Source organism: Lissotriton vulgaris, chromosome 9, assembly GCF_964263255.1.
Source record: "Lissotriton vulgaris chromosome 9, aLisVul1.2, whole genome shotgun sequence".
Taxonomy (NCBI): Eukaryota; Metazoa; Chordata; class Amphibia; order Caudata; family Salamandridae; genus Lissotriton; species Lissotriton vulgaris.
In genome coordinates this window covers 1,223,243,050-1,223,270,337 of record NC_141697.1, presented here as the reverse complement: position 1 = coordinate 1,223,270,337, position 27,288 = coordinate 1,223,243,050, and the positions used below count along the sequence as shown (strand labels likewise).

The 27,288-nt window shown below is 47.2% G+C and overlaps 1 protein-coding gene across 4 annotated transcripts in view; it reads left to right on the top strand.

The window, feature by feature from the left end:
* Window positions 1–27,288, top strand: part of LOC147693097 (sodium- and chloride-dependent creatine transporter 1-like) — a 364,792-nt gene that overhangs the window by 272,222 nt on the left and 65,282 nt on the right. For all 4 annotated transcript variants that reach the window (XR_015300094.1, XM_086939340.1, XM_086939341.1 and 1 more), the window contains exons 9-11: window positions 3,289–3,401; window positions 16,992–17,129; window positions 20,064–20,166. Coding sequence is in view for 3 of the 4 variants with exons in the window: in XM_086939340.1 (XP_086795466.1) it covers window positions 3,289–3,401; window positions 16,992–17,129; window positions 20,064–20,166 (354 nt within the window). In the remaining variant the exon portion in view is untranslated. The remainder of the gene's footprint in view (window positions 1–3,288; window positions 3,402–16,991; window positions 17,130–20,063; window positions 20,167–27,288) is intronic.

The window sequence follows — 27,288 nt, the reverse complement described above, 5'->3', positions numbered from 1 at the left end:
TTGTTTTTTATGCCAAAAATCACATTCCTGGCTAGCATCAATTACATACAAACTGACCAATGGAACGGTGACATTTCAAACATATCGCATGACGACAATTCCACTTTCCGTTGTCCAGCCCACCAGAAATGACCAAGCACATTCCAATATTCCTGTTCGTTCAGGCCGGACAAACCCATCATAAAGACCTCAACCCAAATCAGTGATTAAGCCATAAAGGAAGGAACAGAAGCAGGTGAGAAGCAAGATAGAAGGGTGTGTGCATGTACCATAAACTCAGCAATGTCCTGCTCTTTGATCTTTATCTGACAAGCTACTTAACAAGGAACTGGCTCAACGAGGTCAGCCTCGGGCAAGGGAGTCAGTTCGGCCAGGTCACACAAAAGTCAGCTAAGGTGTACGTGTCCCAAAGACTCGTTCAGCCATAGTCATCGGCCTATGTGAGGCCAACCACACAAAATGGCTGCCGCACTCAAAATGGAACCCAAGGGTTCAAACGAAATCCCTGAATACGTAGTGTTCTCATTGATCGATTACGACGAAAACACTCGTACACACCGCACTCGTGATTTGCGGTCCGCTGATACCAAAATCGTCTATATCCGACGACCTTCATTGAACGGGTTCAGAATCTCCGAACCACAGACTCTCGAACCATGGAACCACATTACAGCTTTAGGCATGTCACTTTAAAAATCATTGACATCATGTGTTTAAATCTAATTAGTTTTCCTGAAGCCAACAGACCCTTCAACATTAAATACATTAAAGTGCTTGGTGTGTGGCTCCCCAGGGAGCCAAAGCGGACAGTTTTAGAAGTGTTAGCGCAAAGAGGACCCTGAAGGAAGCTTGAAACATTGGTAATTGTGCGGAGGTGCCATGACTCATGAGAGGAGAAGCATATTTGGTGGCGTGTTTTCATGTCTATTTGATTAAAAACAGGTATTTAATCAATACCCAGAGGCAAAGTGCCAAATTGGCGCATTGAGATACAAATCTCATTGAATAAGCCTTGTGACTATTAGGAGAGTCATTCCAGTGGGTAAATGAATTGTAACATACAATCTGTGAGGTACCGAAATGTGTTTCTCTCGTTAATTTCACTCTAATGTGGTGAAAAAAAACTTGAATTTGACTTTTGCACTGTAGTCCTAAACATATTAATTAATATAGTTGCTGTGAATTTTATCTGTATTTGTGTGTATATATTTTTTTTATTATTCTGTATAATTAATACTTAAGATTATCAAACCAGGAGCAAATTAAGATGAGGGTTTTTATACCACATTTAATAGCTGTCAGTGATAGATTGCAGAGTTTATTTTCCTATTTTTGCTTCCTATGTTCATGATGCATTCGGGGATCATTCATTAAAAAGACAAAATCACCCCAAATGTATGTAATGAGGATAAGGTAAAGCATTTCTAAGGGGTTGATATAGAGTTAGGTGGAGTATCTTCTCCCCAAATTGAAGGGCCACCTGCTTGATATACAGGCGGGCGGACCGAAGTATGTCCGCGATGGAGCTTACTTCGGCTGCTTCTCTGACAGAGTAAGGGCAGTCAGAGGTTTAACCATTCAGCTTCATGCCAAATTTAGAGTGGGCTGTCAAATTACTAGTTTTTAAATTTCCTGGCTGCTGTGAAATACCTGGCGGTAAGGGACAGTAAAAACATCTATATTACCCTCACACTAGTTTTGTTTTTTTTCAAAAACAAAATTCTGCTTTGGGATTTTGTTTTTGAAGAAACAAAAACAAGTGAAAAGCTTGACAGAGCTGACCGTCCCAAGTTTTAATTCATTGACCGGAACCCCTGTGCTTGCGGTTCTTGTCAATGACTAGAGTTGTCTGCAGGCCTGGTGGACAACTCCAAGGCGATAGATTATTTCACTTCATCGTCCTGACGGATTACTTACTCTAATCCAATCTCTTAAATCAGGCCCGAAGTTCAGTACCTCCATAAAGACACTCATCCTGCAGTTTTTGTGCAAATATATTGTGATGAATCTGATGGGTGCCTTGCGGTGTCCTGATTCTATTTGTTGGGGGTACTTTATCATATATATAGCAATTACTTTTGATTACTCTTTCAAAGTGTCCTCTTCTAGTGCACATTACACAGTAGCCATCAGTGCTCTGTTGTCGCACTTAATTCATTTCTAGCATAGAAATCCACACAGCTAGTGTTATGGCGGATGGGTGGAAAATTGACGTGACCGGAGAGAGTTGACTGGAATGATGGACTAGGCTAGAGAGAAGATGGTGTCTTCACAGTATGACACCCTTCACTTCTACCCCTTTCAGGCCTTCTAGTGAATAAAGCAATTATTAATTAAGGTTTGTAATTCACCAATGAACCCTGCGGTGGCTTTAACTGCTTCAAAAATTATATACTTGTTACTGAAATGTTGCCACTCATGCCTGCCACATGGCATGAGTGGCATCTTTCTTTCTGCTCACTGTAAAATGTAAAGGCAGCACGGATTCTATCAGGGGCACACATACAATTTTTTGGGGCTTATTTCTTTCCGCATGAAATTATATATTTGAAGACGTATCCATTATTATAAACAGAGTATGGGCAGCGTTCTTTGCAGCAAAGAAACGCAACAGAGGGCACAAAAGATTGTCATTGGTGTGCCCTCTGGTTCCTGTAGCAATCTGGGCCCTGATAGACGTACAGGTCAAAGCAGAGAAAAAACCTAGAAAAGATGCAGTTAATCTGATTTACATTGAATGTAAATGATAATCTAAAGTTTTTGATTTAAAAGTTATGGTCCAAAGTACGTGATTTAAATGTTATGTTAATAATTAAAGTAGTATTTGGTTGCAAAAGTTTGGTCTACAGTTATAACTTCTAGAACTCAGCATGGCACACTGTGGAATAGGGAAAAAGTTGCTTTCTCCCATTTGGTCAGTGCTAACAATTCCCCCCCCCACCCCCACCACCCCCCTCCTGCCCGCCCCACCTTTACCTCTTGTGCTCATTCATTTCTTTGAATAGATTTGCCACCCTGTTGCTGATGACATACAATGATAGCTGGGGACATCCAAGTGAATTTCTCCCATGCCCCCTCTCATTACCAGATGTCCTGTATGAACATTTCTACCATTACTGAATCTGGGAAACTAGGAGTGGGTGCGTGGGAGGAGAGGCAGTTGGATTTCTGATAGCGGTATTAGGATAAAAGTTAAAGTCTCCCTTGTATACCATTCTACCCTTCTAGTGCCACAGGACTTTCCATCGGTCCCTCCAGCTCACACTAAACTAATGCTCTGTTCTTCAGGTCCTGGACTGGCCTTCATCGCATATCCTAAAGCTGTGACCTTGATGCCGTTTGCTCCAGTTTGGGCTGCACTCTTCTTCTTCATGCTTCTTGTCCTGGGACTCGACAGCCAGGTATTTATGAAAAGCCACTTTGGTATAATCCTCACCGTAGACCTGAAAAGACCAAGAGAGGGCTTGAAAATCTTAAGTTTGAGGATAAACCTATATCCCAAGACATGGTCTTGTTCTTGAGGCCGCAGATTGGGTTTTCCATACATAAATATCAAGTCCCACACCCAAAGTGGGATTTTTATGTGTTTCTGGGGGAGTTTTCTGTCTGATTTTCCCCCTACAAAATTGACGAGGTGGTTGCACCTAGTGTTAGAACTGGCTATTTCTGGTGGGCTAAGGCTGACGCCAAAGCCAGGCAGAAACCACCAATCTAGTCAGGGCAAGGAAGTCACACGCCAAGATAACCCCTGCTCACCCCCTTGGTAGCTTGGCACGAGCAGTCTAGGCTAAACTCGGAGGCAATGTGTAAAGCATTTGCGTCAGCGCACAACAGCAACAACATACTAGGTACACCACAAAAGAGACTCCACACAAGGTTATTATAAAAATACCCTTTGTATTGTAAAAGCACATCAGATAAAATCACACATATACATGGTGCCAATTGGCACGGCCAATATTCACATGGGATTATTCACAAGACAGGGCCACATGGGCCACTGTCATATTCAACACTTTCCGCAATAGAAATACTTGTCAGAAATTAGAATAAGCATATAAAATCACTGTAGCACAAAGTAACAGTTATAAATCACATCCAGTAACTACTGGGAACAGGTAAGTACACACTACGCAACCCTAAACCCCTTAGGAGCATGTCACGCAGGGAACCAGGACCTCACTAGGACCCCCTGTATTAAAAAGGACAACCACCTAAGGATAAAATCCACTTAGGGGTATAAATCAGAACACATTACCCATGATGCATGAATATACATTCAGAGGAGTAGCAAAGAAAGAAAACACATGATGTATAGACCTACACATTCAGCGGTGTTAAGGACAGAGCACATGATGCAATCAAAATACATTCAGGGGTGCAGCGCAAGAAGACACATGATGACTAAACATTCAGAGGTGCAGCGCATGAAAAGAAAGACACATAATGCATAAAACATCCAGAGGTGTCAAGAGTAATACCATAGCGCAAAAATCACATGAGGCCTAAAAACCTTCAGAGGTGCAGGAATAACACTTGATGCAAAAGATCACATTCAGAGGTGCAATAACCATACCATTGCGCAAACTCACATAAGCCACCACCTGTGGCAGTCCCTAGGCCAATGGCCTTGTTGGGGCTCAGACGCCCTGAGTCTCAGTGTCAGGGTTGCGCTGCCATGCAGCGCCAGTCTCATAGTACCAAAAAGCCTAAACGTAGCAGGTGCCCACTAAGTGCTGGGCACCTGGAGAACAATAAAACTGCGCCAGGGCCCTCACTGGCCCTTATGCGCCAACTGCGCCACTGCTGGAGCCACACCGGCTCTGGGCATAGCACATGCCCCAGACGTTGGAGCCACAGAGGCTCTTAAAACACTGGTGCCCCTGGAGCCTCACCGGACTCTAGCCCTCACACTCGGGGGCAGGAAGGGACGAGCACCGACAATATGCCCCGAAGTCCCCCCCTCTCGAATATGGCCCTCTCGGGAGCCAAACGGGCTCGTAAACATAATGCGGCCCCTCTGAGCCTCTCTAGGCTCATGCGCGTTGGGGCGACCCACTGCCAACTGGGGCCGCCCTTGAAGGCTTTGTAATGCGTTGGGGCGACCCACTGCCAACTGGGGCCGCCCTTGAAGCCCTCGTGGCTTCGTAATGCCAACAGGCGCGCTCTCGCGCCAGGGGGGGGGCGGACACCGGCAACGTGTCCCGGCGCCCCTCCTCCCTTCTGTCCCCCTCTGCCCGGCCCTCAGTCCCGACTCACCGGGTCTCCTGTGCGGCGGGGGCGGGGCTCGGCGGCCACGGAGGAGCTCCTGCTCCTCCCAGACTCTCCTCGCTTGGCCCGGTCCCCCGTCTCGGGACCGGGACGCAGAGTGGTGCCAGCCAGGCTCCCGGGGGCAGTCTCTTCTCTCGCGGCAGGACGGGGGCGGTCGAACTTCTCTCTTCCTGCAGGGCTCCCTCGGTACACGGGAGCCCTGCCAACCGGCCGCCTCGTCTCCTCAGATGCCGCCGGGCTCCCTTAGCTCACGGGAGCCCGGCCGACCCGCCGGCAGGCAGCGCCATCTTCCTTCTTCCTCGGCGCGGCCCAGCCAATCACGTCGCGGCTCCTGCGACGAGCCCCTCATGACGCGAGGCCGCCAACCAATGGCAGCGCGGCCTCGCCGATCCACGGGCCAATCAGAGCACGGCTCTCCTCGGGTCTCGGCCAATCCGGTCGCGGCCCCTTCGTGGTTTGTTTTCCTCCGCGACAGATCGAGGTGGGCACTCGTAGATAATTATATCCCTGCAGGCAGGAATCCTCAGCGCATCCAGCGCTATAAACAAGCAGGGAAAAGCGCTCCTAAGCGCTAGAAAGTCCAGAAAAGGCGCTCTCAAGCGCGTGGGGGAAATTAAGCGCCCCAGAGCTCTAGACAGCAGGCAGAGCGCTCCCAGGCGCTCAGGGGGAAGCACAGCGCCTCCAGGCGCTAGAAATCAACTCCAGCGCTCTCCCCAGGAAAAGGCAGCTTCTCCATGCTGCCAGGGTCCCAGAGCTTCCCCAGGGGCAAAGCCAAGTCCCCCCTTCAGCCCAGGCAGGGCAGAAGGGTCCCCCAGGAGTCCAGGAATCCAGGCACCCAGGGGCTGGGCAGCGCCCACCCCTGGTAGATCCAAGTCAGCCACAAGAGCTAGAACAAGAACAAGTTGGAAGGAGACTCATCCCCTTCTTATACCCAGAAATGCCTTTGAAGTACTTCGTGCAAGGGACCCTGAGTGCTGGAATGTTTCTGGTTTTCGTCTTCCTGACAGCTTCAGGGCCAGAGGTGACAGTGGGCGTCAGGATGGAGAGCTAGCAGGGTGGGCGACAGGCACGGCCCGGCACCACCAGACGCTCTTTCCTCCCATCCCTGACAGCAGAGGGGCCTTTCATCCACGGCTGACTCAGACCCCCTCCTCTGGGGCCTTGCAGACCCTGCAGACCCTGTCCTACTCAAACCGGACAGTCCATCCACCAGCAGGTCCAGGCACTCCTGGGCAGACTCACCAGCCAATCACACGCTAGCACCAACTTACACAATTATGCCAACTTTCAAAAGTGGTACTTCTAGACTAGACACAGTGATGCTGCATACATCATTTTGCAGCATTCATTCTCACGAGTTCACACATATCAAACTCGACCCCTGCACTCCCCACACAACAGGAACTACCATGGGCATACATATTCCCCATTCATTCCTATGGGAGGGCAGGTCACTCACTCTTCATACAGAGAGCTCAAGCACTTTACACTGTACCACAGTGAAAAAAGTGCGCAGAGGCCTAGAATCACCAACACCAGGTTCCAGAAACAGGCTAGGAAAAAGCAAAAAGTCTAGGGGTGAACCTGCCCAAAGGGCCGGGTCCAACACCTAGCATGTGTATTCATAAGCTACATTTGGAGATAAAGGTGTGTGGATGTAGGCCAATCCAACCCCAGAAAGGAGCTATGGTGGCATTCCTCAGTCCATAGCTTCAGCCCATGACTCAAGGCCAAACACAGAGCTCGAGCATTATGTACATCATACAATATGAATACACCACTGGAACCTTAAAATGTGAGGCATCTGTTCTGAAGATCTTTGTGATCCGGTCTGGTGGTAGAGCATCCTGAGGAAACCCTAAGAAATTGTTTTAAATGGAAAGTGTGGGAGAAGCAACAAAAGTACAAGTATAAATATGTAAGCAGACTGGTGGGGCAGTGCAGAGCAGGAAGTGGGGGGAGGGTAGGTAGGGGAAGGCAGACAAAAAGAGCAGCCAAGTCTTCCTTATTATGGATGTAGATTAGAACGCGTGTCTGGAAGACCGTAGACTTAGCATTTGGAGAAATAACATGTTGAATCTATAATTGGGCCATTAGTGAGATCAACATTGTGATTTGAATTCTATGGCGTTCTCCAAGCGATTTGTACATCATAGTCATTCACTTTGATCAAGATGGCCAGATGTCAAAAAGCAGGTTGTGATAGTGAAGCGAAAACCAGGACCAAATGTCAGTTCCACACAATAGAGACAATAACCTATAAGAACAGGCATTTACAAATGCAGTAGGTTTCATCTTGCCCAACTGTCTCTCCAAAACATTGACACTGGCAAAGAGGGGCCTGTCCTGGGTATTGGAGAGAGGGTTGGTTAAGCAAATATGCTTTCATGTTCCATATGCTGATTTGCACTGGTTCGTCTCTTGTCTGGGCTTGCTTGAACGTTCCTGTACTCAACATGATTAACATTTGAGACTTGGCAACATAGTTCTCTTCCAGGGGATCCTCATCAATAGTCATAAGCATTAGAATATTCCCGCCCATGCGCGGGACCCCGGAAACAATATATTATATGTGCCCCACATATACATATACATATATATATAAAAATATATATATAAAATTAAGCAATTGCAGCCAAATAAAACAGTAGAGCTGGAATATGCTGTGGAGAATTTCCACCATACATGTGTATTGGCATTAGAAACATGAGAAACAACACCAATGCTTGTTTAGAAACTGTTTTAATGCTTAGAAAGCAGTAGAAATTCTTATAACACACTGTAAGCATATACAGCTCCCAGGCTGCATTGCAAATACCCAGTCTAAAAAGACTGAAAAGCTAACCCTGTAGCTGCATGTACCAAAACTGACGCTGTGCCTTTAAGGCACCTCTGCCCCTAGCTTCCCATCATGCCTCAGGGGTTACAGTTAGGTCAGTTGTTCTTTCCGGCTCCTTCAGGAAGGACCCTGGATACACAGCTCCACATTTTTTCTGCCTTTTTCAGTCAGAAAAGCTTCAAAAGAACAATTTTTTGATTTACTTTGACTTTTAACATCAGGGTCAAGTAAATAACTGCTTAGCAGTCGAATTTTTGTGAGGTTTTCCTGTCAGGATGCCCTCATTATTTGATGATTGCCCTTCTTGTGGCCACAAGAAGGCAAAAACGGACTCTCATGAGGTCTGTATTTTATGCTTGCCAGAGGATCATGATCCAAAAGACTGTTCTCATTGTCAAAATCTGTCTGAAAGGACTTTAAAAGACAGAGAGAGGAACAGGCTCTATGGTCTGGCCCAGAGATCCATGAGAGGAAGATCTACAGAGAGGAGGAGTTCGAAGAGACCCAGAACTCCCTCCAAAGGCAAGTCAGAGCGTCCATCAACCTCAGCGCCGGGCTCGGCGCTGAAAAAACGACATCTGATGGACAGTTCGAAAGAAAAAGCTCCGTCGACGTCGGGACCGGCGTCGACGAGGAAATCGTCGTCGAAAAGAGGTTCACCGACGTCGAAGAAAGCTCCGCCGTCGTCAACTAGGCGACGATCGGCGTCGAGAGAAGCCACGAGATCTCCGTCGACGAGAAGATCGGCGTCAAGACGTAAGTCAACTCCGCCGCCGTCAACCAGGCGACGGTCGGCGTCGAGAGACAGGACACGCTCGCCGTCGCCTCAACGTCGACAGGCTTCGAAGAGTGTGACACCTCCGCCGACGTCTCCACGGAGGCGCTCGGCGTCGAGGAGCAAGAGCCCCCTCGGACGATCGTCGTCGAGGAAGGGATCATCGTCGAAGGCGTGTCAGCGCTCGACGTCGAGGATGTCCGATCCTCCGCCGTCACCACATGCCAGGTCGACGTCAAGGGCATCGTCGACGACAGGACACCGTCGATTGCCATCTCCGTCGCCGACAGACCAACGTCAGTCGACGTCGAGACCTCCGTCGACGGCAGGGCAACGCCGTTCGACGTCGAAACCTCCGTCGACGGCAGGGCAACGCCGTTCGACGTCGAGACATGCGTCGATGGCAGGGCAACACCGCTCGACGTCGAGACCTCCGTCGAAGGCTGAGCGACGCCGTTCGACGTCGAGGGAGAAGACTCCGTCATCGGCTCGACATCACAGGTCGACGTCGAGAGAACACAGGTCGTCGTCGAGGCGTTCGACGTCGAAGGTTATCACTCCGTCGACGCCGCAGAGGCGTTCAACGTCAAGGGAAAGGCTTTTAAGACGTCTTCCAACACCAGTGAGACGAAAATCCCCTTCAGTGCCTTCAACTATTTTGGTGACTCAATCGGCTTCTCACCATTCCTCCTCAGGTACCTCTAGCTCATCGAGGTCCTCTTCCAGGAGTAGAAGTCCGTTGCCCCAGCGAAAGATAACGCTTTCGCCAAGATGGAATGCTCCGTTGAGCAAGTGGAAGGATTCTGGAGCGACGGAGAGGCTGCAAAGATACGTAAGCCCACTCCACAGGTCACCTCTTCAGAGACTGATAGAAGAGGCAGACAGACAGAGTCCAGAGTCCTATCAGGCACAGATCACGCTCTCGGGAGAGGAGAGCGGAAAGGTCGCATACCCCCAGGGTCTCCCGATCACCACGGAGGGAGCATCCCAGGTCTCGAACACCGAGAAGGGAGGTACGAACTGAGAGGTCGAGATCTCCACGAAGGGAGCATCGGAGAGAATCACGTTCTCCTCGAAGGGAAGAGCGACCGAGAAGATCGCCAGTGAGGAAGGAAAAATCTCACCACAGGAGAAGGAGAACACCATCATCCTCCTCCTCATCTTCTTCGAGATCTTCTAAAGGGGATTACTCCCCAACGCTGGCAGACAGCCCTCGCTCCAGAGCTTCCCCGCTTGACGACGTCAACACATACCTGGACGTTTTACAAAGGGGCGCTCTCAAACTTCAAATAGAAATGGCTGTTCCAGAAGTTTCCACTACGGTGATTTTTGAGACCCTTCGTCACAAATCATATTCACGGCCTTTGCTCCCATTGGTTCCAGGGATAATGGACCCAATCAAAGAGGTTTTCCTCACGCCAGCAGCGATCAGGGCGGTACCGGCACGTATCCAGAAAAAGTATAGGCCGGCCGACTCAGATCCAATCTTTGTTAAAGGAGAGCCTGCGGCGGACTCAGTTATCGTAGCCTCAGCGAAGAAGAATCACAGTCGCTCCTTCTTCTTCAGTTCCTCCTGACAAGGACAGCAAGACCCAAGATTCTTGGGGACGCAGAGTGTGCAGCACAGCAGCTTCATCCCTGAAAGTCTCTAGTGCATCAGCACTTCTCGGCAGGTACGATAGAGCGCTGTGGGACTCCATGGAACGATTCAAAGAGAAATTGCCCAAGGAGGACCAGAAAGACTTTGAGGAGACAGTGACGGAGGGCTGTTTGGTGGCGAACCAAATGATTAGTTCTTCTGCAGACAACGCCCTTCTAGCAGGACATGCCTACTCACATGGGGTATGTGCGAGGAGATCTTCTTGGTTGCGGTTAACTGGTCTCAAACCAGATGCCCAGCAACGCATCCTCAATCTGCCCTTCTCAGGATCTTCACTCTTTGGGGAACATGCCGATCAGGAAATGACCCGCATGAAAACCGAATTGGACACAGTGAAGGCGGTTGGTCTGGAGAAGAAGAAAGAGCCGTTCAAGCGACGCTTCAAGACCAACAAGAACCGGGGAGGCCAACAGAGGGTTCAAACCCCTCAATGGTCCCAGAACAAGCCACAAGGCAAGACACAATACAGAGGAGGAAAATCGGGCAGAGGCAGAGGCGGACATCATCAGTCCTCTACCACGCCTAGAGGAGGCAAAGCCTGAGCAGTGGCTTCCTCTGGCGCCGTTACCCACTCCAGTGGGAGGAAGTGCTTCGCAACACCTGGCAGAGTGGGTCAGCATCACAAGAGATCAGTGGGTGCTGAATATACTGCGCAATGGATATGCGCTACGTTTCTGGAAGAGACCACAACCGATTCCACCAAAAAAGACTCGCTCGTACCATCTAAACCTCCTCAAAAGGGAGGTGAGCGTCCTCTTAAAGAAAAACGCAATCGAAGAGGTACCCCCACCCCAAAGGGGGAGAGGAGTGTACTCAAGGTACTTTCTAGTCCCCAAAAGAGACCAAGAGGACAAGTTCAGACCGATTTTGGATCTTCGAACCCTCAACAAGGTGGTGGTCAAAGAGAAGTTTTGCATGCTGGCACTTCATCAGATATGTCCTCATCTAAAAATTGGAGATTGGATGTGTTCAGTGGATTTACAGGACGCGTACTTCCACATTCCTATAACACCAGGTCATCGGAAGTACTTAAGGTTTCTGGTAGGGAACAAGCATTACCAGTACAAAGTACTTCCGTTCGGACTAAAATCCGCGCCAAGGGTGTTCACCAAGTGCATGGCAGTGGTATCGGCATGTCTACACAAGAAAGGTCTTTTTGTGTACCCATATCTAGACGACTGGCTCCTGAAGAGCCCGTCCCCTCGTCAAGCCACCAAAGACTGTCATCTGTGTCTTCAACAACTACACAGGCTTGGGCTCCACGTGAACACAGAAAAGTCAGTCCTGCATCCCACACAAACTATCCACTATCCGGGAGCAGTTCTAGACACAAGTTTAGGAAGAGCGTTTCCTTCGCAGGAGAGACTATCTTCCATGGGGCAGAAATGCAGAAAGTTACTTCAGTTTCCTCGTCCAAAGGTGCGAGAAGTAGCTTCTCTACTGGGCTCCATGGCGTCCTGCATCTTCCTAATTCCAAACGCCAGGTTGAGGATGCGACCTCTACAAGAGTCTGTGAAAGATCAGTGGGACCAAGCGACTGGAGATTGGGAGGATCGAATCATCCTATCTCAAGCAGCACTGACCTCAATACAGTGGTGGACTCGCCCTCGGAATGTCTTGCAGGGAGTCCCTTTTCAGCAACCTCTTCCTTCGCTGTCTGTGGTAACGGACGCATCTCTGGAAGGTTGGGGTGCTCACATGGGTCATCTTCAGATCCAGGGTCGCTGGTCGACCAACCTTCAGACATACCACATCAACATGCTGGAACTTCGAGCAGTTCATCTGGCGCTCAAAGCGTTCCTTCCAGCAATCACAACGGACAGAATCCTGGTTCAGACGGACAACACTACAACTATGTTCTATCTGAACAAGCAGGGAGGAACTCGGTCTCGCCCTCTGTCTCAGGAGGCCCAGACAATCTGGCACTGGCTTCTGGCTCGGGGACTGTCGGTGGTGGCAGTACACCTTCCAGGCGAGCTAAACACAAAAGCGGACACACTCAGCAGGCACTTCGAAGATCAGCCAGACTGGGTGCTAAACGACGAAGTAGTCGAAGAACTCTTCCGTTGCTGGGGCCGTCCAGACATAGATTTATTCGCGGACGACGAAAACGCCAAATGCCACGCCTTCGCATCCAGGCTCCACCGGCCAGGGACACAAGGGAACGCTCTCCTGCTGGAGTGGACAGGAATGTTCACCTATGCGTTTCCTCCTCTGGCACTGATTCCGAAGGTGGTGGCCAAGCTCATCAGATCGAGCATGGACATGATCCTAGTTGCTCCGGATTGGCCGCGACACTGGTGGTATCCAGACCTATTACATCTGTCGCTGTGTCCACGCAGACGTCTGCCGTGCAGGCCAGACCTGTTGAGCAAAATGAACGGGAGGATCCTGCATCCCAACCTCCCGTCGCTGAACCTGATTGCATGGCTCCTGAGGTCTTGCAATACGGACACTTAAATCTGCCTCCAGAATGTATGAGTATTTTAAGAGAGGCAAAGAGACCTTCCACAAGGGCGTCTTATGCGTTCAAGTGGAAAAGATTTTTCATTTGGTGTAAGGACCATGGCTTTGATCCCACCAAAGGACAAGAAGAGGTAGTCCTCCCATACCTCCTTTACTTAGCGACATCAGGGTTGAAATACGCTTCTATTAGGGTTCACCTATCTGCCATAGTAGCGTACAGAAAATCACCTACACAAACATCGTTTTTTCAGGTCCCAGTGGTTAAGGATTTCCTTCAGGGATTGAAGAAGGTATATCCCCCTGTGAGAAATCCTTCTCCTCCCTGGGAGTTGAACCTGGTTCTCTCCAGGCTGATGTCTACACCGTTTGAGCCTATAAACAAGGCCTCCTTGCAGCATCTCACTTGGAAGGCGGCCTTCTTGGTGGCAATAACCTCTGCTCGCAGGGTTAGCGAGATTCAAGCACTCTGCACCAAGGAACCTTACACTGTGTTTCACCACAACAGAGTGGTAATGAGGGCTCATCCATCTTTCCTTCCAAAAGTGGTATCGGATTTTCATATAAACCAAGCGATTACCCTTCCTTCGTTCTTTCCTAACCCATCGACCCCAGCTGAGAGGTCGTTGCACTCGTTAGATCTTAAACGGGTGCTAAAGTTTTACCTAGAAAGAACGAAGGGCACCAGAAAGACAGACCAACTCTTTGTCAATTATGGTTCAATGAGGACCGGGTTTGCAGCAGCCAAAAGGTCCATCTCCAGATGGATTGTCTCATGTATCAAACTAGCATACCAGCTGGCTGGCAAACCTTTATTACAATCACCCAAAGCTCATTCCACTAGAGGGAAGGCAGCCACGATAGCATTTTTACATGACATTCCCATGTCAGAAATTTGCAAGGCTGCGACATGGAAATCAGTCCATACCTTTACAAGGCATTATTGCCTAGAGTCTGATTCCAGAGCGGATTCTCAAGTAGGGCAAGCCTCCCTGAGAAACCTATTTGGGTAGAATGAGGCCTATTTTTGGGCCTACGACTATGAATGTTACCTGTTGATTCCTTTGCCCGCAGGGATGAGGTGAGGCTCGCTACTCTATTCTAATGCTTATGACTATTGATGAGGATCCCCTGGAAGAGAAGGATTAGTTACTTACCTGTAATCCTAGTTCTCTTCCAGGGGTATCCTCATCAAAGTCATAAGCAACCCTCCCGCCTCCCCGGGCAAAGGACTTTGTTTATTAAGTAGGAGATGTTTTAACCTGTTATTACCATGGTTTGGTTTTCAGTCTCCGAAAAGAACAACTGACCTAACTGTAACCCCTGAGGCATGATGGGAAGCTAGGGGCAGAGGTGCCTTAAAGGCACAGCGTCAGTTTTGGTACATGCAGCTACAGGGTTAGCTTTTCAGTCTTTTTAGACTGGGTATTTGCAATGCAGCCTGGGAGCTGTATATGCTTACAGTGTGTTATAAGATTTCTACTGCTTTCTAAGCATTAAAACAGTTTCTAAACAAGCATTGGTGTTGTTTCTCATGTTTCTAATGCCAATACACATGTATGGTGGACATTCTCCACAGCATATTCCAGCTCTACTGTTTTATTTGGCTGCAATTGCTTAATTTTATATATATATTTTTATATATATATGTATATGTATATGTGGGGCACATATAATATATTGTTTCCGGGGTCCCGCGCATGGGCGGGAATATTCTAATGCTTATGACTTTGATGAGGATACCCCTGGAAGAGAACTAGGATTACAGGTAAGTAACTAATCCTACTTTGACTGTTCACAATTCGCCAATAATTACTCTGAATCCACCAGAATCGTTCCATTCATGCTCCAGTTTATGAAAGAGCCAAATACACACCTGCTTTAAAGGACACTGCATTACAATAAAGCACCAGTCCATCTCCACGGTCCGCACCCAGGGTCTGCTCCAATCATTAATTGGGTGCATTCCTTGTTTGTGTTCAGCGCTTCACTACCTTATGGCTTGGCTTGGAATATACAAATGCCACATGCATGCATATGCACAGTACCGCCATCGATCCAGGGCCAGCATAATTCCACTGGAGCGGCAATATGACATGTATAATCATATCGGACCATGAATTGCCACCCTGGATCATGCCACAGTGTGAAGGCTGGTGTGAGGGTTATTAATGCCCATAATATTTAAACAATTAACACCAAGATGCAGTTGATAACCACATCCCTCCATTATCCCAGGGAGAACTTTGTGAAAAGGTTGAGTACAATTGTGTAGTGGATGCCCACAATATACCAAAAAGTACCACCATACTGAAGAAACTGCCTTTATGCCAGTGCTTCACACAGTATATCCAGAATGACACCCATTCTGCCAGGATCAGTGTTATACCATAGATGGGCACCAATGGTAGATGTCCCAGAGTGCTAGGGATTACAGTCAAAAAGCCAGAGCCAGCATTATTTCAGACGTTGATGACATCATAATATGGATGCTCACACTATGCCCAGAATTAGCACCATTCTGCCAGGACAGCACAGATGCCCACATTTTGCCTAGAAACATCATTATTATGCAAGGACCAGCATTTTACCACGGGTGGCCGTTACACGATGGATATCAACAAGCAGGTAAAGAATACAACCATTATGCAGGAGGAAGCAGATTAGGAGGAGTAGGACATCCGATGACTATCTTAACACCAGTGATAACCACAATTGTGCCAGGTGCTGCATTTGACCAGGTTGGGCATTGGGCACACTTGTCATGCACAGTCCTCCAGCATTTAGCATTGCCTCTAGCAATTGTCATGCACAAGCATTCTTGTACTGGCAGACATGTTCCACCCATGCACACACAACACTTGAGGAATTTTCATACTGACCTTCCTCTGCCATTCTCTGGACCGCCTTTCCTTGACCGCTCAAGGTCCAGCTTGCTGCACCCCTATCAGCACAGGGTGAGTAGGATGGGATAAAGAGAGTGGCCTGGGGCAGAAAGGATGGAGTGTTTTGGGAGAAGATGGAGCAGGCGGCACTGCCAAGGGAGGAGCTGGACTGCCTTGGACAGCTTGGGAGAAGATGGATCTGCCTCAGTTGGAGGGGGTGGGGTGGGGGGCACCGTCGTTATTTGATGACAATGAGAGAGGGATGATGTCCTAGTGGTTCCTGGGCTCCTCCCGGTGGGGAGGATTTGAGGTGGTGGGATGTTGCAGAATTCTTTATAGTGGGAACATATCTGGCTCTGTTGGCTGCTTCCTTTCTGGGGAGGGATTCCCCCATCCCCATGTGAAATGCAAGCATTGGGACGTTTTACCTTTGAGTGCATGTGAAAGATGTTTTCCTTCCTGCTCAAAGCAGAAGGTACTTGCTTTTCTGTATTTATGTTGCTTTGGTCATTTCTTCAAACATAATTCTTCACTTCAAGGTACCACGCCATAGAACCAGTGAGGGGAGGGAAGCCTATGGTTTCCTGTGGTGCACTGGGCTATTGCCTTGGCGGTCTAGTCTGTACCATTGATGGTTTAAGTTGTGGCTGCCAGTGGCTAAACAGTGAAACCAAAGGGGATGATGGACGGAGTGTTTAACATTGCAAGCACTCTCCCCCAGACAACTGATCTGGGTTTAATCCATCATCATTCTTTAGCTCACTTCTCCACCCCTGTTAAGACATGGCCATATGCAAATCAGTCTGACCCTGTGCCTCATGGGAACAGTCCAGCCTGAACTGCCAAGCCATGTCTTCCCTGGACCGGAAACAAGCATCCTGGGACCTTGCCAGACTGTTTGGATGAGCGCTAAATTAACAGGAAATTAGAGACATTTTACTAAATGCTCATTGTATTTTGCAAATCACTATGAGCAGTCAGAAGGCTGTGTGCATCTGCAGCACTTGTACATTCATTACTTGGCAGAAATTTCTATATACAGTGCTGGCAGATTCTTCAGTAATTTTGTGTTTTTCATTCTTTGATCACTCTCTCTAGTTTGTGGGTGTGGAAGGGTTCATCACTGGTGTACTCGACTTGTTCCCACACCCCATCAACGGCTTCGTACGGAGGGAGATCATTGCGGCGCTTTGTTGTTTTGTGTGCTTTGTTATCGACCTCTCCATGGTAACAGAGGTAAGTGGGCACAACTTCTACTATGAATGACATCTCTTGCATCTCCCATAAGGCATTTTCTCCTGCATGTCCACCCAAGTAAAAAGATTTCCTTCATATCTAACTTCCACGACACATATGCTTATCCAGTATCAGCCACAAAGACATTTTCTATTTCATCTCCTTTCCCAGCTGGCCCTGCTTTAGGAAAGTATTGCTGTTTCTGGTCTTCCATATAAAACATGTTGTGTTATATCTTCACTCTCTAAAAGAATAGGGGGCAGATTGGGAGTTTGGCGGAGAGGGTATTATGTTGTATCGGCAATGGAGTTCTCTCTCTACCAGACTTAGTCCACCAGTACAATTTCGGGCAGGGCAAACCAACTGTATTTCGACGATGGCGCATACTCCGGCTCTGTTGGCAACATAACCCTCAAACAGGCTGTTGGAGGTAAGCTAGCCGACTGTCTACCAAATTTAGAGTGGGCCATCGAATGACTTTCTTATGCTGTCTGTCACCGCCAGGGAAAACCTGCTATTGAGGGACAGTAAAAATAAAAAATACCCACACACATGGGAGAACTCCCATTGTGTGGGGACCATTAGGTGCACGTTTTTCAGAAACAAACTCCCAATTTGATGAGGTTTGGATGTACATGTAAAATCTAAGCCAAGGGATTCAGTAAGAGACCTGGTCCCAAGCATAGCCCCTTGATCTTAGCCCCTTTAAATTTGAGATCATGTTTGCTCATCTACCTGGTGTGCGACTCCAAAGTCTCTGGCAGGGGGGCAACACTACTGCTAGTTAACGACACAAAGCTAAAAGTATGTTCCCTTGTGAGTGGAAGTGCAGTTCCTCTGTAAAAAACAGTCCATGATATCAACCTTGTGTATTGAGAAGGCACAGGCTTTCCTCAGCTGAAGTAAAGAGTGTTTAGTGGAGCCAAAACAGCACCTTCTTGATACTCGGGTTGCGGACCAAAAGCAGCTGTCCATACCTGTCGACAGGAGTAGCAGTCTGAGATGTCAGAAGATTCAGGATTAAAAGCTGTCCAAGCTAGGTGGGAAGACATGCTTTGAAAAGCAAAACCAGAAGACCGTTTACAGAAATTCATGAGTCTACCAGGCGAACGGAAGCCCAAGGAGAATGGGTCAATTTGAAAGGACCCCGATTGTAACAGTCCAAGCATGCTCAATGAAAGTTGCTATGGATTTTGGCAAATAGATTTCATCAAGAGACTGTCTTGGTCAGGACAGAACTTCAGTAGATATGAGTCGGAGTCCGCATTTCCTTGTGGAAGAGCAGCACACCCGTGTCCTTAGCAAGTATCTTTGGCACCAGTAAGTGTGGGAGTCAGAAACAGAGCTTTGAAAGGGAGCACAATTTCTCACTGTGCATGCTCAGGTCCTCTATAGCATTCTTGAGCAAATAGGACCATGGTTAGCCACCAATCAAAGCGTGGAAGTAGGTTTGAGGAGCCTGTGGAGTGATAGAGGGAAGGGTACTGAATATGGTGGCAATTAGCTCTCAGACTGGCTGCTCAGATTGTCCCCAGGCAGGTAGACTACTGAAGATGATCTCCCAAGAGAGTGGCCCCATGGGCTCAATCCTGGAGCAGCTCCTCATGTGCAAAGAAAAGATCTGCCTTCTCCTTTATGTGTTGAATCTCAGTACCCAGACGGGAACACGTTACTAGAACCTGCCAGACGTACAGTTGATGGCTGGAGGGTCCAGTTTAGATGAGTTCTCTATTGTCCATGTTGAGTGTCCCATTCTAGTACACCTGTCCAAAATGGCAGAAATGTGGATTGTTGCAGCGTGCTTCAAAGATGCCTTCGAAAATGAGATCTTTTACGGCAAGTTTTCAGACCTTAGTTTGGGTACTTGTGAGATGTTGTGGTCACATCTCAGTTATGAAAGGAGCTACCATCATTTAGATCACAGCAGGACTTGCAACCCTTGAACACTGATGTTTACCAACAGTATCCTCCACTAACACTACCCTACTCTGAGTGGACATTCCTCCGCTGACATTATTTGCACACATTAGTGAGAGATGGTCAGGCTTAGACCTATAAACCTTGCTCAATACATGACAATGTAGTGAATGTACCCATGGATATAATGTTGTGAACAGACAGTGGATATGTAGTTTGTGGTTGTGATTGACCCCCAGCACTATCTGGAGTAGTAGCAGCAGGAAGCAAATTATATCCAAGCCCAAAAGTGGCCCATATATTTTTCAAAGTGCAGCAGCTCGCATTATAATATCAGTTGAACTAGGCATCTGAGGGGGTTAATTTCAAGAGAGGGAGAGGAGGTAAGGTTGCTGTGTGGACCACCAGGGGAATTAAGGGGTAATGCGATCAGTGAGCAGAGGATCCTGTTGTCAAAAACCTACACCTTGCCTAATACCGACTTTTAGAATATCACCACACACACACTCTCTCACACTTTCTAATTTCCCTCTCTCTCTTTTTAGAATCATTCTTCTTCACAGTGGGCATTGTTCTGTTTTCTTAATGGAGTTGTTGGCTGCCATCTGTAGAATGCGTCTTTGCCCTGCACGTGGCAGCCCTCAAGGCCTAAACTCTCTAACACTGCTTTCAAAAACACAAAGAAGATGTATCATACAATACTTTGTTGTTGGAAGATGGTTATAGGAGTCTGTAAGGAGCTCAAATAGGAAACAAGCCCTTCCAAGTGGTCCTGGAGTGGGTCCTGATGTTTGCTCCGTGCGAGTGCTGCATTCTTTAGAAGCATTGAAATAACATGTAATAATGTACTGCAGGCTAGTTCTCACGTTTGAACCAGTTTAATAAGAAGACATAAATCTACACATAAAGTATATACATTTTCTGTGGATTCTATTGGCATTCACAAATATATGCAGCAAGGTATTTTGCATGTTGAGACGTCTTTGAATATGGTCTTGTTTTATCCTGTAACCACAGGGTGGAATGTACGTCTTCCAGCTCTTTGACTATTACTCAGCCAGCGGTATCACTCTCCTGTGGCAGGCCTTCTGGGAGTGCGTCGTTATCGCCTGGGTCTACGGTAAGGAGGCTGCTGGTTAAACTTCAGTGGTGAGAAATCAATAGTAGGAAAGGTGGTTGGTAGGCCCATGACCAGGGTGGAAAGAAGGGGGAAGTTTGGGAATACAGGAGACAAGGTTCACGAGACACTGGAGCTTTGTCCACTGTACAGACCGGGAGCAGCTCTGAAATGTCAACGTCCCATGCTTCCTGTTCAGTGTAACTGCTCTCTGCTTCCTTCCAGCTGAAGGGAATCCCTTCAGTTGTCCATTTGTAAGCAATAACATCCATGGTTTTTCATTCATGGAACATCATCCATGATTCCTAATGCAGATAAACTCATTTGTGTGGCTGTAGATCCACCTACTCTGCGTACTTGTGCCATTTTGTGTTGGACTCTGACGTTTCCAACTTGTTTTTTTTCCAAGAAGTGCTTTGAGTCACAAGGTATAGTGATTCCACCCTTAGTTAGCAATGCGCATGGGCACCAGCTCCATTGTTAGATTGTTCTTTCTGCATTTGGGTTCGGACATGAACCGATTGTGCTCTGTGTTCAGTGCATATTTGTGCTTACCACCTGTCCCACTCAATCGTTTGACTCCTATACCTACGGGAAAAAATCACTGCAACAAATTTTCGACCTGTTCTTCGTCTACCCAAGACTTTCACCAAAGACCAATCTTCTCTCTATGCTTTACCACTGGGGCCCTCTACCCCTCATCCTGAGAATCTTGTTTACGAGAATGAACGGACAGTGATGGACAAGAAGCCCTTTCGAATACTGCTCCCGGTGCCACTCCCAAGTTCCCCGGGACCGTCCATCAAGTCTGCAAATCTCTGCCTCTCTCCCAATGACAAATAGTACATCCAAAAACGCCCGTGCACACTGTAAAATTAGTTAAATGGTTAAACAATCCCAATTCCCCTGTTTGGGTCAAATCAGAAGAGAGCAATTCATATTTATTTCATATGTAATCCACGTCAATTAAATATTCTAAACACCAAATGTACCCTATATGCATCAACAATAACTTATATTAACTGCACCAAACATCTCTACTAAAAGACACAAATGCAATTATATCAGAAGTGTTACAATTTTTAAACAATGGAAAACAAAGAGAAGAGGTGGGTTTGAGGGCATAAAAGAGCTCCATACAAGTGGGACCACTGTCCTTGTATTCCAACGTAACTGTCCTCACTAATCTTAACAATCGTAATAGGTGCCCTACAAGCCCCAATATGTCGCTGTTTCGGTCCCACTCTTATTTCAAGTGACCATCAACAGGACCTGATGAGGGCTGTATATTTTAGCGTACTGATAGAGCCAGACAATACTAATGTCCAGAACTTCTGATTTGTGTTTCAAAGCATTCCGTCCTTGATAGCAAGCCATTCAAACATCATAAGTGAGTCTCCTCCCCAACTGATATCTGAAAACGACTATAATGTATAAACACATTGTAATTGTGGCGCATCCACACTGCTGAGTTAAATTATTTAGAAAACCATTACCAGGCCGTTGCATGATTAGATTTGGCCGGAACAAATTCTAATGTCTTCCCTTATGTTAATGTGATATTTATACCTGTTCCCTAGACTACTCCAAATGCTCTGCAGGTATTAAAAGGACAAAACCACACTCACTACGGATTCAAAATATTTGTATATTTGTAACCCGTAGTTCGGCCAGTGCACCATTAGATGGGGCAAACGTGGATTTGCATTTCTATTGTTTTGTTACTTTAAGTTCCAGACCTCTCAACTACTTTGGATGCAGTGCAAATTCCCATCCACAACAACACCTCGTGTGAGCCTGCCTCCCCTCCCATTGAAGAGACTCTGCAGTACCAATGCGGACATACGTGGGCCCATCTGAGTATTTAGAGGCAAGAGTCCAAAGAGACATACAGCATCTTTGTGGAACAACACATTGAAGTGGAGGAAGAAGCTGGCCCATCAAAGGTGCAGCTTGTCCAGTTCGGAGCCAAGCTCTCCCTCCTAGTCAGAGGGAGAACAGTAGTAAGACTTATTGCCTCACAAGCATGGAAGAAGATTGCAACTGTGAGAATGGTCAGTAGCCACACACAACCCACATGAGTGCAGAGGTGGTTTGCACCGACTGAAGCCTTCCGATCCAACAACGCTCCCTCTACCATTCACAAAGATCTTGCACAAGCCTTGATTCCCTTTGAAGCCAGGAGGGTCGTCGGCAAATGTACACAAGCGTGCGTCGATGCCGAAGCCACATCGCTGCAGGAATCTGCTTTGAAGACTCCTTCTGCACCGAAAGCACACTTTGCACCGAAAATGTTGTTCATGGCCAACTTTGAGGATTTGGAGCAACCAATCCCCAAACGGTTGCTGGAGGAGCTAAATGCTCACCAAAAGCCACTCTTCAGTAATTCACCAAAACCACTGGAGATTCTCCATAGGAGGAAGAAATCGACTTTTGAAGAGATTACTTTGGAGCTCCCTCCACTTTCAAAGCAGAAAAGACACAAGGAGTTGGTAACTAGCACTTTCGCTCTCAACCTTCTTTTTCTACTGCTCTTCCACCACTTTCTTTCCCACCACTCACCACCCAACACCTTTCCTCCTCCATACGCACTGGAGGGTTCACCACACTCCTCTTCAGAGGAGGGTAGCCTACTTCACCCTGCTGACCCCTATGATATGTGGATGATCCGTCAGAAGGCAGCAATATACATAACCATGTACTTCTGGACTCACTAGTAGTCTACATGGCGTGTAAGCGTGTCAATGCCCAGGCTACAGGAGACTCTCCCCCTCCAGATAAGGAGAGTAAAAAGTTGGACGCAGCAGGCAGAGTAGGCACACGGACCATGTTCCATATGTGGCCGTCCCCACAGACGCCGAACTGTCCAGGCCAGGAACACATCTTCAACAACTAACTATTTACGGTACATGATCACCACATGGAGATTCAGTGCAAAGTAGTCCTCGTAAAAATGGACACCATGACCATCCTGTAATACCTTCAAAAGCAAGGCGGCACACATTCACTGCAGTTGTCAACATTGGCGCAGAGCATTTGGCATTGGGTGATTCACTACTGAATAACCTACTAATGGAGTATTTTCCAGGAGTGGACAACTTTGCAGATTTCCTCCACCCGATGCAGCAACAAGTTTGAGTGGAACGTCTCCCAAAAGTTGAACTCCCGTACTTCTGTCCTTGGAGGTCCCTAAGGTCGACCTCTTCGCCATCGCACAAAATGCCAAAACTTCACCTCCAGATTCCCACAGTACATGAGCAATGATCTATGGATGAATTGGACATGCATCTTTGCCTACTCTTAACATCCTCACCCACTCCTTCCATATGTTGTCTGGAAGCTTAGGCCTACGTGCGCCTGTTCTTCTCACCCACTCCTTCCATATGTTGTCTGGAAGCTTAGGCCTACGTGCGCCTGTTCTTCTCACCCACTCCTTCCATATGTTGTCTGGAAGCTTAGGCCTACATGCACCTGTTCTTCTCACCCACTCCTTCCATATGTTGTCTGGAAGCTTAGGCCTACATGCACCTGTTCTTCTCACCCACTCCTTCCATATGTTGTCTGGAAGCTTAGGCCTACGTGCGCCTGTTCTTCTCACCCACTCCTTCCATATGTTGTCTGGAAGCTTAGGCCTACATGCACCTGTTCTTCTCACCCACTCCTTCCATATGTTGTCTGGAAGCTTAGGCCTACGTGCGCCTGTTCTTCTCACCCACTCCTTCCATATGTTGTCTGGAAGCTTAGGCCTACGTGCACCTGTTCTTCTCACCCACTCCTTCCATATGTTGTCTGGAAGCTTAGGCCTACATGCACCTGTTCTTCTCACCCACTCCTTCCATATGTTGTCTGGAAGCTTAGGCCTACGTGCGCCTGTTCTTCTCACCCACTCCTTCCATATGTTGTCTGGAAGCTTAGGCCTACATGCACCTGTTCTTCTCACCCACTCCTTCCATATGTTGTCTGGAAGCTTAGGCCTACGTGCGCCTGTTCTTCTCACCCACTCCTTCCATATGTTGTCTGGAAGCTTAGGCCTACGTGCACCTGTTCTTCTCACCCACTCCTTCCATATGTTGTCTGGAAGCTTAGGCCTACATGCACCTGTTCTTCTCACCCACTCCTTCCATATGTTGTCTGGAAGCTTAGGCCTACATGCACCTGTTCTTCTCACCCACTCCTTCCATATGTTGTCTGGAAGCTTAGGCCTACGTGCGCCTGTTCTTCTCACCCACTCCTTCCATATGTTGTCTGGAAGCTTAGGCCTACATGCACCTGTTCTTCTCACCCACTCCTTCCATATGTTGTCTGGAAGCTTAGGCCTACGTGCGCCTGTTCTTCTCACCCACTCCTTCCATATGTTGTCTGGAAGCTTAGGCCTACGTGCACCTGTTCTTCTCACCCACTCCTTCCATATGTTGTCCGGACGTTTCGGCAAACATCCCTCACCCTCATCCTGGTGGCTCCCACATGTGAAAGACAACCCTGCTTCTTGTCCCTTCTGAGATGTCCTTTTGTATGCACGAGAAGCTAACCAAAAGGCTGGATCTTCTCACTCATAACCAAGCAGAGTCATACATCCCAACCCCAGTCTGCTCAATCTTATAATTTGGGTCCTGAGGTCCTATAGTTTATCTCAACCTACCTCAGGAATTCACTGGCACCCTGAAGGAAGCATGCAAGCACACTATATGAGCTTGGTATGCTGCAAAGTTAAAAAGAGTTGCTCATTATTGAATTTCCAAGCACCTGGAACCTCTTAAACCGCCAGTTCAAGATATTACTCGGTTACCTCTTTCACTTGAAAAGTATCAGGCCACACTTATACTTTATTCAAAATCTGTGTCTTCCAGAGTTTCATGGAAGGACTAGTTATCCCACTCAAAATACCCCTCCTTCACCAGCTGGAACCTTAATTTTGTTCGTACCAGCTCATGGGTTCCCCCTTTTTGAACCACTAAACTCTTGCCCTTTGCAGTTCCTCTTTGCAAGGGCAACTTCCTTGTTGCTCTCACATCATTAAGATGTGTTAGCGAGCTACAGGCCCTTTCTTTAGAAGACATTTTCTTCCAGATTCCCAAAAACAAGGTTGGCATTAGGAGTAACTGCGGATTTCTTCCAAAGGTGGTGGTATCCCCTTTCCACCCCAATCAGACCACAGAGCTCCCTTTCATTTTTCTTCAGCTGTTCTCTGTAGCAGAGACTGCCCAAAACGCCTTTGGCATCGAGCATACCCTTGTATATTACATTGACTGAACCAGACTCTTTCACAAAACAAAGCAACTTTTAGTTGCTTTTACTAAACCTCACAAAAGCCCTGCTTTGTCAAAGACTGGCATAGACAGGTGGATGTCAAATGTATCCAAGCCTGCTAAATAATGGCTAAAAAAACATTGCCTGCCACTCCAAGGCTGCATTGCACACACAAAAAAGGAGTCACAATGGCTTTCCTTGGAAATATCCTCATACTGACATTTGGAAGTCAGCTAAGTGGTCCACTCCACGCACTTTTGCCTAGCATCACTGAATGGATGTCTTAGCACGCCAACAATCTAGAGTTGGTCAAGACTGTTATAAGAACTTTGAGGCACATGCATCAAACACGCATTTTGCAATTTCTAAATAGCAAATTTTACCGATTCGCTATTTAGAAATCGCAAAATGCAATGCATGAAGTATTTCCCCCAAAAATGCGATTCCTTAATTGCGGCTCGCAAATGCGATTCACAATTAAGGATTTGATTCCCATTCATTCCTACAGGCCTAGAGGCCCATAGGAATCAATGGAAATTGCATGCGCAATTTGCGAGTACACCATAGGTACTCGCAAACTGCGCATGAAATTTTAAGGGTGCAAGGGTTCAAAAAGGATACCCTCTTGCACCCCTGAAATTCACCTTTTTCCACATCTTACGCACACACATGCCCCAAATGCATGTGTGTGTGTAAAATGTGACTTTGAAAAATGCACTTTGGTGCATTTTTCAAAGCCATCGCAAATTACCATCAACTTTAGTTTGATGGTAATTTGCGATTCCAAATAGTGTAATAGCAATCATTTTTTGCTCAATGCATTGCATTTAAGGAATGGCAATGTGCGATTCCTTAAATGCAATTGCAATTTAAGTAATCACAATTTCAGCAATTTTTTAAGTTGCAATTTTTGCATTTGGGATGATGCATCCCAAATGCAAAAATACCGGTCGCTAAGGGGCAGATTCTGCGAATCTGCCCGTTTGCGACCGGCTTTTGGTTTGATGCATGGGTACCTATGTTTCAATCATCTGCAATATCCAGTAGCAAACCACCTGTTAAGGGTGTGCTGCTCTGCAGTCTATGCAGAGCATCTGTTTCTACAGCCACACATGCTGCAAACGGAATTTGTCACTTAACCCTGTGAGCATATGTTCATAGTATGTAGTGCTTAGATTTACATCAGCCCACCTGCCTCCCTGGGAGTCAATTGTTGTCAAATGTCCACTTCCTATACCGTTCTATCTACTAGTCTATCTTTGTGCTCAACCTCTGTGTAAGAAACAAACTAACAATGGAGTCCATGCCTATGCGCAACAAAGGGTGGGGTCACTATACCTTGTGATGTGAAAGACTTCTTTGAGAAAGGAAAACAGTTGCATACTCCTAAGCCCAACACTAGATGGTGGGAGTTTGCAAAGCATGTGAATCTTCAGCACTTTATGAACAGATGCTTACAGGGTAAATAACATATTACTTATTCATTCATCTACAGGACAACTCCCCAATCTATCCGTTACCGATTACCCTAATGTAGAGAAATCCATGCAGCAGCCTAACTGTAGCAAAGCCCCTTCGCCTGCATGGAAAGGTCTTCCATGATTCATTGTGAAGAAATTCTCATTCACTCACCCTTCTGCATGGAAACTCATACACCCTTTACTTACACAGTGGAAATGCATCCACTTGTCCAGCCGCTTAGCCCCGCATCTGCTGGGGCATTCCTTATTTTCCCATAATCTACCTGGTTTGAGCCTATTGATTCTCCTAGCTTATCACCTCCTGGACATCCCTGCCTCCTCCAGGTTTCCATCTCCTGTTTGTATCTTCCCTCTCCCATACATTGCCTGCCAGACATTCCAGCCTCCTCCAGCTGAT